This window comes from Ammospiza nelsoni, chromosome 1 (assembly GCF_027579445.1).
Source record: "Ammospiza nelsoni isolate bAmmNel1 chromosome 1, bAmmNel1.pri, whole genome shotgun sequence".
Classification (NCBI taxonomy): domain Eukaryota; kingdom Metazoa; phylum Chordata; class Aves; order Passeriformes; family Passerellidae; genus Ammospiza; species Ammospiza nelsoni.
In genome coordinates this window covers 125,127,280-125,141,995 of record NC_080633.1, presented here as the reverse complement: position 1 = coordinate 125,141,995, position 14,716 = coordinate 125,127,280, and the positions used below count along the sequence as shown (strand labels likewise).

At 47.3% G+C, this 14,716-nt stretch overlaps 1 protein-coding gene across 1 annotated transcript in view; it reads left to right on the top strand.

Annotated features, from left to right (window-relative positions):
- Positions 1–2,911: 2,911 nt before the first annotated feature.
- The window catches only part of TPD52 (tumor protein D52), a 42,090-nt gene continuing 30,285 nt past the window's right edge, over positions 2,912–14,716 (top strand). Inside the window, exon 1 of the mRNA XM_059476952.1 lies at positions 2,912–3,008. Within this exon, the coding sequence (XP_059332935.1) occupies positions 2,987–3,008 (22 nt within the window). The 5' untranslated portion in view covers positions 2,912–2,986. The remainder of the gene's footprint in view (positions 3,009–14,716) is intronic.

Here is a 14,716-nt window from a genome sequence, read left to right as displayed (position 1 = left end):
ATTTTTAAGTCCTGTATTTAGGTGATACAAAGTTCTAATTGCTTGCCTTCTATAGAGTCCTAAAATGGCTTGGGTTGGAAGGGGCCTTAAAGATCATCTAGTTCCAATGGCACTAAAGTGGACAAGGACACCTTCTGCTAGACCAGAGTGCTATACATGCATGTGTTTATTTTTATTTGCTATAACTGATTGGAGAAAACAGAAGTCACAGGCACTGAGCTCAGTACACCCCTAGTCCCATTGTCCTACACCTCTCTCCTTTTCCATTGACACAACAGGACCTTCAGGATAGATTTCTTCTCAGTTCATGGGTTTATGTTCTGTGATCATGAATGGAGCCTGTAGGCAACATTCATACACCTTTTCACAGGCTTCAGTTTGAGTAATAGATGCTTGTTACAATTCCATCTCCTTGCTACTCAGGACAATGAGGAAAAAGGCAATGATGTATTCATCGTGTTTGGAGATGGTGGGTTTTAACTGTGTCTCTTGTATTTAAATTTTTTCTGGGCAGGACAGCTGGGGACCTGCTTGGATCTGGTACCCCATTGCTACTTTGAGAGAGCCACAGCTGCTGGGGAAATTGAGCAGCACAGTATCCAGCAGGACTGGGAAGAGGCTATTTCTAAGCTTAGACACTGAGTTCAGCAAACTGGGAGCAAAACCGTGCATTCAGGCTGCACTTGCATTGAACAGGGTGTTCCTCAGCTGGGTGGTGGTGAGTGACTCAGCAGTGCTCTCCTCTACCCGGACTGAGGAGGGATGGAGGGAGTGCCACTACCAGAGGGTACTGAATCAGCTCTCCAGGTAGCAGTTCTTTCCTGATGGCTAGCTCTTGCTTTTATGGATGTGCTAGTGAAATGTCCCTTCCCCTACAAGAAGCAGTAAGATGCTGACAGCTTCACTGCTCTGCAAGTTGGTTATTCATAGGCATATCAGAGCTGCAGGCCTGCTGGTAGTGAAAGTACCTGCAAAGGAGGACAAATTTTATTTGTACTGATATTCTTCCACTGTGATTACAGATAATATATCACATATCAGCTGGTCAGTGGGAAAGCTTGGGACTTCAAGTGGAGTTCTGTGGGGGAAAAACATCTGGGTTTTTGCTTGTTTGTTTGTTTGTTTTTTAATAGAAGCAGATGTAGTCTCTCAAATATCTATTTGAATTTATTTTTTGAAACTGCCATAAAACATATCTGAGATATGCGGGATGAATTTGTGTTGAGTCACATATCTGGGAAAAAATATAAACATGCAGGGTATATTCTGAATGACTCCCTATTTTCATGGCATCACTCTAACAACCTCCTGCTACAACTATGCATATCCTAGAATATAAACATGCTTTCCTTTTCCCTAGCAAAATCTCACATTCTTCAGCTGCCTTGTGGATCAAAAACTACCTGGATTTGCTGCCACTGTTTGTTATCCAAAGCAAGGACATTCTGAGTTGGCACCTCATGACTCTCTATTGTGCTGTGCTTTAGCATGTGACTGTGCATGCTGAACGCTGGGGACAATTTGGCTATTCACACAGCCCTGCCATGGAGGCCTTGCTGCTCATTCTGCACAAACATTGATCTTTTCAAACAATCAAATCCATAGATGTCAAGGCCAGGGATTTGAAAAGGGTGAAGCAAAGATCTATTTGGTAGCTTAATATTCTTGGTAAGGCAGCCTGCTGGTCAAAATGCATAATGAAAACTCTGCACTTAAAGATATTTTAATAGAAAGAGCTGTGATTGCAGCTAGGATTGCAGCTAGAACAGTTGTTGGTTTTCTCTTCAGCTGCTGAAGTGTCTTTAAGGCAGCCACGGTTATTAGCTTGCCTGGTATAAATGCTAGTGAATCTTGCAGGGCAATCTCTAAAGTGAGAATAAAATCACAGTTTAATTTCTGTAATGCAGCACAATTTGTCTGGGTGGGTATGTTTTGATACACAACCAGAAGGAAGATTCCACAGCCTCACAAAGGTGCTGGGGCATGTCCAGAGAAGGACAAAAGCTGGTGAAGGGTCTGGAGCACAAGTCTTGTGAGGAGTGGCTGAGGAAGCTGCGGTTGTTTAGCCTGGAGAAAGGGATGCTCAGGGGTGATCTGATCACTCTCTACAACCACCTGAAAGGAAGTTGTGGCCAGATAGAAATCTGCCTCTTGTGCCAGGCAATCAGCAGCAGGACAAGATGAGACAGTCTTAAGCTATGCTCGGGTGGTTTAGGTTGGACATTAGGAAGAACTTTTTCACTGAAAGGGGGATTAGACGTGGGAATGGGCTGCTCAGGGATGTGGTGGAGTCACCGTCCCAGGAGGTGTTTAAGCAAAGATTGGATTTGGCACTTGGCGCTATGGTCTAGTTGACAAGCTGGTCATAGATTGGACTCGGTGAACTCAGAGATCTTATCCAACCTAACTGATTCTGTGAACTGGATCTCTTCGGAGGCAGCTTCCTCCTGCCCGTCTCACCAGCTGCGGGCAGCAGGTTGGTTGCGCCTCTCCGCCCCGAGCCGGTGTCACGCGGTGTCAGCCCGCACAAGCCGAGGTGCAGCAGCACTGCAGAGCCAGGCGCTGCCCTGGAGCCGGGGTACAGCCGGTGAGGGTCTGACCGAGGGGCAGGCTCGGGGCGGCTTCCCCGGGCGGGCCGGGCCGTGCCGTGCCGCGCTGAGCTCCCTCGTGCGGGCCGGGCCATGCCGTGCCGTGCCGTGCCGCGCTCCCCCGGGCGGGCCGTGCCGCACTGAGCTCCCCCGGGCGGGCCGTGCCGTGCCGTGCCGTGCCGTGCCGTGCCGCACCGCGCTCACCTGTGCGGGGCGGGGCGGGGCGGGGCGGGCGGCGCTCGCTCACCTGGGCGGGCCGCGCCGCTGAGTGACGGGCGGGCCCCGCCCCGCGGGCACGGGCGGTGCCTCCGCTGCCACCCAGGCGGGGGCGGGCGTCGAGCCGAGCCGAGCTGGGCTGGGGCGGCTGCGACGGGCACTGGGACGGGCGCGGGGCCGCCATGGAGCCCCCGAGGGACCAAGGTAGGGGCGGGGGTGGGCGCTGCCGCTGCGCTCCGGGCGGCGCTGGCGCGGCGGGGACGGCGGTGGCTCTCGCAGCCGTCGCTGCTCGGCCCGGACCTGCCGTGCCCTGCTCAGAGCCCAGCCGGGCCGGGCAGCGCTGCGGCCGGGGCGGTGCGGAAGGCTCTGCCCGCGGCCTGGGCAAGGCTGTGCCGCCGTGGGCTCGGGAAATGCGGAACCGGGGCCGCGCTGCGGAACGCGGGGCGGCTGCCGGGCCCCCCAGCCGCGGATGCACGGGCAGCGCATCCCGGCCTTCCCGCGGCGCCTCGCGGGCACCATAAACTTTCTGCTTTCATCCTGCAGTAAAAGTAAAGCTCTCCCATTATACGAGTGTGCAACTTTCGATTGACTAGCGCTGTGCGCCGGGTTTGTTCCCTTTTAATTCTCTCCAGCCGGGGTTGCTCCACAGCTGGCAGCTCTGTTTGGGCAGCTGTCCCCCGGCCGCTGAGCGGCAGCAGGGCTGGCGCCTCTGTGGTGCTTCACTGGTGCGCGTTTTGCCTGGGAAGACTGGTGTCCTGCCTGCCTTCCTAAAACGTCATGGTTTATTGAAACCCAAAAACCTTGGGACTGCTTGCCCAAGACAATAGTTGGTGCCCTGATGGAAACTGACGTGAATGCAAGCAAAGCACGTTCTCTTGCTGTATAAGCTTATCCCACAGAGGTGTATTGCATTTATCCAACCCATTCAGGAATCAGTTGGAGCCTTTGTGGTACTGCACGACACACCAGCTGCTGTCCTCTAGATGAGGCAGGGCAGGCTGGGGTCACTAAGTTACCTGCAGTAAGCTGGCAGGGCTGCTTGGCCCAGCTCGGTGTCTGTGCCCTTGGGCTGATTTCATTCAGGGTTTTCCTGCTTGGCATGCTGGGGATGGCAGGAAGCCTGCACCTGTGGCAGCTGGGATGTTGGAGGTGCAGGAGCTGCTGGGAATGTACCCCTAACTCTGCACGGTCAGGCTCTGTGCTCTGCCAGCTGAGCAGGTGCCAGCCTTGGTTTGCTCCCAGTTAATTGTTTCGGGGATTGTGTAGTACACTTGTACAATTAACAATGCCTTCTGAGTTTCTCTGTATTTACAGAAAAGGCTAGGCCATCTCTGCCTGAGCAGAAGGTAATCTGGTAAGGGGCTGAATCACCTCAGGTTCCTTCAACCATTTTGAAGTCCTGTGTCTGTCTTCAATATCAGTATAAATTAAAAGCAAAACAAAAAAAAACCAACAACAACCCCCCCCAAAAAAGGAAAGAAAACAGCCCCCAAACCCTATTCTTGGGTTCCAACAAACAGAATTGTGCCAGAAAATAGCATGACTGTCAGTTGCTTCAGAGTTTTAATTCCAACTGCAGGAGCATTAAAACTGATTTCAGTATTTGTCTCCAAGTTCTTGAGGCTCTGCTATAAAAAAGGCAGAGGTCTTTATTGCAACTGCAGGGTCTTGAACAACTAATGATGGGAAAGGAGAGTAAAATAACATGATCTTTTGAAAAACTTTAGTGGCAGTCCTGACACCTACTAGAGGCTTGTTTTGCTGTTGTACTCATTTCTGTTATAAATTGCTTCGTACAAAGAGGGTATTGCACCTCAGGATGTTTGTCAGAATAGTGTACCTAGTGTGATGTAAGGGACTGTTACAGAGCAAACGTGGTGCAACGCTTTCTTCCTCTGCCGTCTTTTTGGAGTGATTATGTTGTTGCCTCTTCATGGAGATCTGCAGGTACAGTGGAAAAATCTAGAATAGTCAACACACTTGTGCCAGTTAATTAAAGGCTTCTAATACCCTGCCAATTGGATTTCAAAGACCACCTTTCTTGGCAAACTGGAGTGCTTACATTGGAAACTGCTTAATGATACAATATTATTACTCACTAAAGCCAACATATATGGTTAAAGTCCAGGCCATCAGGTCCTCTCTCTGGTGCCAGCATAAACATTCTGTATTACCACTTCCAAACAGAAATTAATTTGTTTAAAATTGCGAGTCAGAGGTTGCACTTTGTTGTTATGGTGACAGCTTTCTCAGATAGCGGTAATTAGGAGGTAGGAAGAAAATCTAGGTTATTGTCAAGACTGCAGCCAAACTAGACAAGGCTAATGCTCCAGGTGTAGAACCTGCTTAAGTCTCTCCTTTCTCTTGAGCAGTCAGGTTTGGTAGCAGTACTTAAAATGTTGTTCCTAGCCTAGCAGCAGAACCACTGAGCAACTTTTCACTTGAAGTGTCTTTGTTTTCAGTGAAGGGATATTTGGACTAGCTGGATGGCTCCATGTGATTCTCAGTGCACTCCAACAGCTCTGGAAATGGGTCTCCAAGCACTCAGAGTCTCTTGCTCTGTGATTACAGGCACCAAAGCAGTAGTGTCAGCTCAAGCCAAATGGATAGAATATTATTGTGAGATGAGGAGTCCCTTGTTCTGTTGCTTTGCTTTAACATGTCATGAACAAAAATCTGATTCACTGTATGGACTTAGTTGCTGAATAGATTAATACCTGCAGTTGTGCTTTCACAAAGATGCTGTTGTCCCCTCTTCCTCCCTACTCTCCCCCACCAAAAGAAAGCAAAACAACCAAACCACAACCACACCTGATTTTGCTTGCAAAATGAGTCTCTCTCTGACTTGCCACTGTTACTGCTGGTGCCGGTACAGTTTACCAGTGGAAAAATAAGGATGAAGCTGCTCCTACAGTGGAAGCAGTGTTCTGAATGAGGAGACTGCTACTGAGCAGTCTCACAAACACATGCACCACAGCAGTTATCTGGCAACTGATGATCAATCTCTAGTGTTGTGTTCAGGGGTTCCTCTTATGCTTCAGCAACACTTCACTTATGTAATCTGGTGTCTTTCAAAATCTTCAGGCTTTTGTGGTACTTAAAAGGAGTCCCAAAACACTACATGTGATTTCTTGAGAGACTATGTAAGCCTTTCTTTTCCTGGAGCCTTGACTTGCACTTTTGGAGCTGACAGAATGGACTTTAATATTCTTTTTTCGTGTAGAAAGAACTTGTTGCTGGCAGTAGGACAAGGTTTCCCCCATTGTCCTATTGGACAAAGCTGCACCTTTTCCTACTGCTTTATTTGTTTTCTTATCCCTAGGTACTTGCTGTCGGTATGATTTTTTTTTTTCACTTAATGTGCAATTGTGAAATCAAACACTTGTAAGTAAATACAAGTGGACAGCTGTTGTGGGAACTGCAAAGAAAGAATGATTTCACTGAGCTGAGTGTCTGTAACAGTGACTTGAAGACAGTAGAAATATCAGAAGAGTTACATGAGTAGGTCCCTTGAACAGCAGCAGGCTTTCATTTCTTTTGCAAGAAAAACTGTATTGGTGGGGAAAGCCTGTTCTGACTCAGGCTGAGGGTCCTGATGCAGTGAGGTGGCATTACATAGTTATTTGATGGCATTGCTGTCCTCCTCTCTCAGCCAGTGCATGAATGAGGTACAGAGATGTGGGGGATCAGTGTGCTGTGTTGGAGGGACGCTGCAGCAGCTGGTGCACAACTGTTGGGTGGGCAGTGTCAGCTGTTCCTGCCTTCTGCAGTGCTGGAGCATTGCAGGGTAACTTGAACTCTTCATTCATGCTCACACCCACTTCAGTAGGGTATGGAGAAGGGGCCAGCCCAGTGCTCCAACTGTGGAAAGAATCTGTTGCTTGTGGTATGCATGGATCTTTTCCCCTGTTCCCTACAATGAATGCTGCCCAAGCAGTCACTGCAGTTGTTCACTCAGGCAGAATAAGGTCTGCTCTCACCCTTTTGGTGCAGGGAAAGCTTAGCTAAGGATCCTTTGATCCTCCAATGAGGCCAAGCTGTAACTGCTCGGGGCTTTTAAAATCCAACATGAAACCGATGCAATTCCTTTTTATTCCAGTTTCCCACACTTTGAAGCAGCCCATGAGTTCCCCCTTTCTCCCATGGCGAATGCCCATCAAAGCAATGGGAGGTCTTGGAGGCCCAGGCTGACATATTTATCTAAAATAAAGCACTGCAACTTGGCTTTGGTTTAAGAATGTGCTGGTGGAGGCTGAGCAAGTGCCTTGCTCTGCTTGATCTGGATGTTTTGTGGCTGAAGTGGGAACAGCTGGTTTTCATGGCTGAAAGTTGGCTGCCATATGTTAACACTTCTCCTGGCCTGGGCACGAGTGCTGTTGAGCTGCTGTGAACTGTGCTTGGAGGCTGCAGAGCACAGCCCCTTCCATCTGCAAGGGCTGTCAGTAACCACATACTGCACTGCTCAGCCTTGGGAATGTTATCTCTCTTCATTTTTAAGTCATTCATATCTCTATTCATGCTCCTGTCTATCTTGTATGTACATTTTTTTCCCCTTGTCTTCCACAGCTGCTGAATACAGCAGCCTTTGACTAACAACTTCTGCTTTGTGAGCCAGATGTCAGTGTAGTCCCAGGAGGAGCTGGGTGATAAAGGAGGTGGGTGTTGGGGCTTCTGATGCTTTCTGCCATGTGCTGACCCTGCTGGGTAAGGACATCCCAAAATCTGCTTTGGCTACCTGAGTGTTGTAAAGGCTTTGTCCTGTTTCTTCACAACTGTTTGCTCCTTTAACAGGAAGATGTCCTGGCAGTTTTTATTGGCAGGAGGTCCCTCAGCCAGTATAGAGAAAAGGAAAACAGGGGCCTAGATTTGCCATTTAAAATCAGTGAGCTGTTTGTGGCTTGCTGATTCCTGAGGGTGCTGGACATTGCTGCAGGTAAGGGAGGATATGTGCTATATCTCTTCAAGAAGTGATGTTTCCATGGCAGCAGATACAGTGCAGGGAGTGTTCTTGAAAGCCAATGTTTCTTGACCAATTTTCAAAAGAAAATAATCCAAACTCCTCCTTCCTAATTTAATAGGAGAGAGCAACAGTGTCATTTGCTGGGCCCTGTGCAGTAGACACCTGATGGGTGTGGGGGTTTTGTGCTTTTACAAGATGCTCCAGGTAGGAGAATGATGATCCCACTGTTTTCTCCACTGAAGTCTTTGTAATGTGGGCACTTCTAATTTGAGATTTTCTATATAGAGGAAGGGAGGGGTTTACCCTTGTTCTTTTAATATCCTGCAGTGAGTAAGCAGAAAAATGTCAAACAAAGGGTGACTGAAAGGGAAAGCAAGCATTAAGTGAGATTAAGCACTAAATTGAAATGCTCTTGTTCAGCCAACACAGTCACTCTGTATCAGCTTCAATTTAAGTCTCCAGAGGGACAGTTTTCTCTCCTGTTAAAGGTGGAGAGTGTCTTCAGAATTACTCATATTTGAGTGTGTTAGCCAGAGTGATTGGGAACCTTCACTCAAAAACCTTGTATTGGAGGACAGGCTTTCTACTGCAAGCCTTCTCTTTTCAAAAGGGCTGCAGTAACAGACCAGAACTTTCTAATCTGGATCTCTCCTGAAGGTTCAGTGTCACTGCTGTCTTTTCTTCTTACTTGTCTTCCTCCTTTTCCTCTGCCTCTAGTTAAGGGAGCAGAAGTGAAAGAATATATAGCTGTGTGTTGGCTTTGGCTGTTTGGCAGGATGATACCATGAGTCAGGCTAACTGGTCTGGATTATCCTTGCCCTGCTATGAAAACACTTCTTTCTTGCAGAGGTGTAGATGGCTGTATGGATTTTTTGCTAGTGCAAGTACAAGTACAGCTGCAGGAGTCTGCAGCCACTTGTCCCTGGCTGGGGTGGGGGGAGCAGCATAGCACTGGATGCCAGCAAATGCTGGTGCGTGGAAAAATGCTCACTGTGCTGTTGGTTGCTCCTGAGCAGAAAGGGGTGGATTGATGCTATCTAGAGAGAAACCAGCACTACTGCTGTGGTGTGAATGCTGTCACTGAAAGAGACAGCTTTCCTGTTTTGCAAGCTGACTTCTCTATTCCAGAGTGTGAGAGCAGAGCAGTAAGTGTCCTTGGATGCTGACTGACAGTGGAGTGGCCCAGCAAATGCTGCCTTGGCCAAGCCTGGAATGCTCTCTTTTCTGCAGAACTGAGGTCTATAGACATGCTGTGACACATGTGTTCTGCAGAACATGTCTGTAGGTACATGCTGTGACACATGTGTTCTGCAGAACATGTCTATAGGTACATGCTGTGACACACGTGTTCTGCAGAACATGTCTATAGGTACATGCTGTGACACTTGTGGTTTGGAGTGACAGGCTTCTGAACTGCCCCTGTCCTGCCTGTAGCCTCCCAGCAGAACAACAAATGTGTACTGTGCTTAAAAACTTCATAGATAAAGAGAAAGCACGCTTTTTGTGTGTGTACATGGAAAGAAAACCTGTTTATTGTTAGTGTGATTGAAATTTTAGCAGTCTAATTCAATAATTAGTTTAGAAAAAGACTGTTATGCAGATGAAGTCTTAGTAATAATAAAGCTAACATACAAACTTAGTTTCTGCACCTTTTTCTTGGTGGTTTACTCATCCTTCCCCTGGCTTCTGAGGCTTGTTAGTATCATTTTGGTGGTGGCAGGGGTATTAGAGCAAGTTGTCATATTGTGACTCCTCTGGGAGGAATAGGATGGTGGTGGTTTCTTCCTCACTGTAGGATCCACTGGAATTCTTCTGTTAGGTTTGCTTTTTACATATCTGCTGTTTCTTTCATGGCTTTGCAAGCTCTTTATTTCATCCAAATCTATTATAGAAAGTGCCTTTTATATATGCTAGATATTATTCCTTTGTTCTCTGTTATCTCTAAAATAGCTTTGTCCAGCTGCACATTTCCACTGGTGACTGATGACTTTCTTATAGCCATGGGATCTCCATTGTCAGCCCAGTGCTCCCTTACTTGTACCATGCCTGTATTCTCACATTTTCTGTCTCTACTCTGAGACACACCAAGTAAAACAAACCCACAGGCAGATTCGGAGGGATAGAAACAGAGCAAGCCTGACAAGTCTCTAGTCCTGGGGCCTTGCAAGCTTGGCTCAAAGCTTATGTCCTGTCACTAGCAATGCCTGTGCTGTACTGTGGAGTAACAAAGAGCCTGGGGAGCACCTGCAGCTTGCTGGGGGTGGTGGGTTAGGCAAGCAGAGGCAGAAGAACAGGTATTTTTCCTGTTTAGCTTTCCCTTGTCTAGCAGCTAGAGGGACGTGGTGCTTCATCAGAGCCCCCTAACCCCAGGACAGAGATGAAAAGATTTGCCAAGGGAGCCAGCCTGGGCTGGAGTTGGTGTTTTCAGACAGGTGCTTCTCCTGTGCTTAGCTAGGATTGGACTCCGTGTATGGCAGTGATGTTGGCTCATGAGAAAAAACTCAAAAAGATTGAAAACAAAGCTTTGTAAGTAATGTTTTTTAACTGCTCCTTAGCCTGGCAAAGCTGTGTATTTCAGTTATGAGCATTGGGGATGTTGCTTCTGTCTCTTTTGCATTGTTTACTTTTTGCCTAAAATATTTTAATTAAACTACTAGCAGGGTTCCCAAGATGAGCAAGAAGTGATCTTACTCATGCCTCTTTGTTTGTTCTCACCTAAATGTTTATCACATCATGACATTAGAAACTCTTGATTAATTTGATCAGGACAGCAGAATTTGAAAGAAACTCCCCTTATGCTTCTACTCGAGTCATCCCTGTATGATGTGCATTGCAGAGTTCTACAGCAGTCCAGTCCCTGGGAATAACACAGTGGTGGACATTTGCAGCTGCTGCCAGGACAGGCTGCCTTTGAAGAAGGCCATTTCATTGAACTGCATCTACTGATACCCTGCAGTCCCTGCACGAGTACATCAGAGTTTTGATGTCCCTTGCTTTTCCTCACACAGGTTCCCAGGAATGGGGCTGTACAAGGACTTGCCTATAAGCATCTCTAAAGAAGCTGTCCTTTAAGTAGGAACCAGTACTTCCTACTCAAAAGAAGGGTCTGGGTTATGAAATGGGCACAGCTCCCACTGGCTGGAGTGCACCTTTCTCTCTGGTGTCTGTACTGTTACGCAGAAGAGAAATCCCTTCAGCACATCTCAAAAGTGTTTTGCCTACATCTCTACATCTGAGGAGTCTTGAAAAGCAGGGGAAGGCAGAGCAGAAAGCCCCCAGATCAGTCACTGTTTTTACCCTGCTGAGTGCTGAGAGCTGCTTTGATTGCTGCTGCAGAGGTTAGCTCTGTGCCTGCACACACACAGGCTCGGTGTGTGTGAGCGGCTCACACGCCGCTGTGCTGGCCGTTTCCATAGCACCAAAACCTGCGCCACGCAGTCCCTGAAGAGGCTTTGCTGAGAGCTGACGTGCATTCAGCTCTGAGGAGCATCAGAAGTAGTACCAGCCTAGGCATGGGGTGGGAATGGAGCCTGATTTAAATATTGACTTTCCTCTTGCCAGATGTCACTGTCTTGGCAGAAGGAAAACAAGCTGTTTTACTGCAATGTGCTTTGCTTTGAGCTATGAGCTCATAAAAGCACCATTCATGCTCTGTTTCGTCTCCTCAGCAAGCTACTTGCAATTTCCAAAACGGTTTTTTGTTTTTTTTTTTGTTTTTTTGTTTTGTTTTTTTTTTTTTTTTTTTTTTTTTTTTGTTTTGTTTTTTTTTTTTTAACAGGGAGTTTGTTCTTGAGTAAAAGGAAAGACCTGAAATGACTTGTCTTTCTCTTAAGACTGCTCTAGTCCCTGCATGGCAGGTATGCTTTACCTTCTTGTGCTCCGAATTGTGAGAAGCCTTTTTGTCTGTTGCCTGGGCAGCCTCTTTAGGTGCTGTGCAGCTCTGGTATCCCAAGTATGCCATATAGGGGCCCCTGTGCAGCTCTGGTATCCCAAGTATGTCCTTGGCCCTCAAGAAAGGGATGGGTCCATGTGCTGTGTTCAGAGCATTGCTGTGTGGTCTGTCACCACCTCTGCAGACACTTGAAGGAGCAGGGAACAGAAGTTCCTGCAGAGGACCCCAAAGAGAACTGTCTGGACATCTGAAGAAGGTCACAACCCCAGCTTCCCATTGTCTGAAATGGCAAACTGGTGCTGTGCTGCTGTTGGCCAAGCAGGTGTTTATCCCTGATCTTCCTGTTGAACAAGACTGGGCACATTGTGCGTGTGGCTCTCTACTTCCTCCAGGGCTCAGGCCATGGTTGGATCCCTACACAGTACCTTTTTCCACCAGCTCCTGGTTCAGAGTGTGTGGGGGCCTCAGCCCCAAGCTTGTTGGGGGATCCTGTGAGTCATGGAAGTCGTTGTTTATGTAATTTAACTGCCAAAAGCTCTACTGCACTTCTAGCTGGCTGCTACTGCCATGTGATATAAGTGCAATAATTTGGAAGGAGGGGAAGACTCTGAAACATTACTGTTATTTTCTCCAATAAAGCAGTCCTTTATTGGAATAAGAATCCCAATATTACCAGTTAGATTGTGCCTGGGCCAGTCTGACCCTTGCTGCTGGGCCAAAGGCAGCAAGTGTGGTCTATCACCCCAGAGATACCTTTAGCTTGCTGGAGATTGCAGCTGGGCACTGAACAAGTCCAGGCTTGGTAGGAACTCCGTTTACCTCAGGAAGAAGGCTTCACGCGAATGGTGAAGAGAAAGGAGATGGATTCTGTTGGAGGGTTTATATCCAGAGGTTTATTCCATAGTTACAGAGGTCTGAACATGGGCAACAGCTCCAACAGAATAGTGACCACGTGGTCTGATTACCTTTTTAAGCTCCCGGGGCAGGGGGAGGGGAGGGGACAGGTGAGCCACCAACCAGGTGGGAGGGGCAGGGTCTCAGGGGAGGATGACACCCAGACAGGCCAATGACCTCTGGGCCTGAGGGGCATCCTTTGAAAGTGACGAACCACACCACGCCTTGCTGGAATGTTAAACCTGATTGACAGCCCAGCAGGGGGCGAGGGGGGGGAGGGAAAGAGGGGTATTGGCACACCTGGGGAAGGGACCCGGAAGTTTAAAACAGGCTATTACAACACACTACAACAGTCCTTAACTGCAGTAAAGATGTGTTTTAGATACCCACTCTAAACTTCCTTGCCTGAAAACTCTGATGAAGGAATAAACAGTTGCTACTACCATTTAAATAACTGTTTATAGCAATCAGTCTTAAATACTAGCCTTCCTAAAATACATTTGAATTTCTTAGAGCACTTGTAGTAAATGATGAGCTACAACAGAGACACCTGTCTGTACTTTGGAAACTGCTACTTGAACTTTGTATATGGAACTTGTTAAAACTTGATATAGCAGAACTAGTGTGGACACTAAGCAGGTAGTAGTATGCCTCTTGGGAAAAGTGAAATGCAGTGACTGAATTTGAATATAGTGCAGTGCTCTTTTTGAATATAGTCTTGATTTTTAGATGCAAACAAATTTTGCTTTTCTGCCCTTCAGGTTAATCCCAGTCAACTTAGTTGCTTTTGGTTTTCTGGAGGAATCTCTGATTCAGTGTAGGGAGAAGAATTCTGTTTTGGACTGTGGTGTCTCCAACAGTTGACTTTTTCTGCAGAAAGTGGTGTGCTGCAAATACATTCTTGATTATTCATTTCCAGCAGTGCTAACATTCAATATAAACTTGTTTAATTCTGTTTAATATCAGAGGAGGAAAAAGCCAGCCGCTCACCAGGCACGTAACAAGGGCCAGAGAGGTGCTGCATGTACTGCAGGATGTGGCCTCTGTGTGCTGGGCTGCACTAACCCACGGATTGAGCTGGTTGGACAATACAGAGTAAGCACTTCTGTAAAGAAGCAGGAGTTTAATGGTTTTCCTGGTGTATGTATGGGAGTCCTTCAGGTTCAAATGTTGTTTTGAGGACTTGGTTTTAACAATCCAGCGATCCTGCAGGGAAGGTGATTGGTGCTGTCATGGCACAGCTGTAATGGTAGGTGAGCCTTCTGCCTAATTCTTCCCAAGCAAATGTTGGTGCATTGCTTAATACACCAACTTCTGAGCTGCAAGTTTTCTCACTCTTAAGTGTGTAATTTGTTCCTGTAAATTATTCTGGGTTAAGGCAACCTGTGGTATCAGTGCAGGCTGGGGAATGAAGGGATTGAGAGCAGCGCTGCAGAGAGGGACTTAGGCTGGCTGGTGCTGGTGTATGAAAAGCTGGACATGAGTCAACAGTGTGTGCTTGCAGCCTAGAAAGCCGTAACACATCCTGGGCCTTATCAAAAGCAGCAGTGGCCACCTGGTCAAGGGAGGTGATTCTGCCCCTCTTCTTGGATATCATGGGATCCCACCTGGAGTGTTGTATCCAGTTCTATGCTCCCTAGAACAGGAACAACTTGGACCTGTTGAAGCAGGAGGGCAATAAAAATCATTGGAGGGGTGGAACGCCTATTATATGAGAAAGGCTGAGAGAGATGAGCTTGTTCAGCCTGGAGAAAAGAAGGCTCCAGGGAAATCTTACTGCAGCCTTTCAGTAGTTAAAGGAGGTTTATAAGAAAGATGGCAACAGACTTTTTAGCAGCACCTGTTGTGACAAGGACAAGGGGTAGTGGTTTTAACTCAAGGGGAGGGTAGCTTCAGACTAGATATAGAGAAATTTTTTGTGATGAGGATGGTGAAACACTGGAACAGGCTGTCCACAGAGGTGTTGGATGCTTGATTCCTCAAAACATTGGAGGTTTTTGGTGGTCCACTGGACATTTGAAAGTTCCAATGGAAATACTGTGCGGGGCTCTGAGCAACCTGATCTAGTTTAAGGTGTCCCTAGCAGGGGAACTAGAGTTCCCTTCCAACCCAAACCATTCTATGGTAAAACACAGATACTGACCAGATCTTTAACTGGGAAATTTA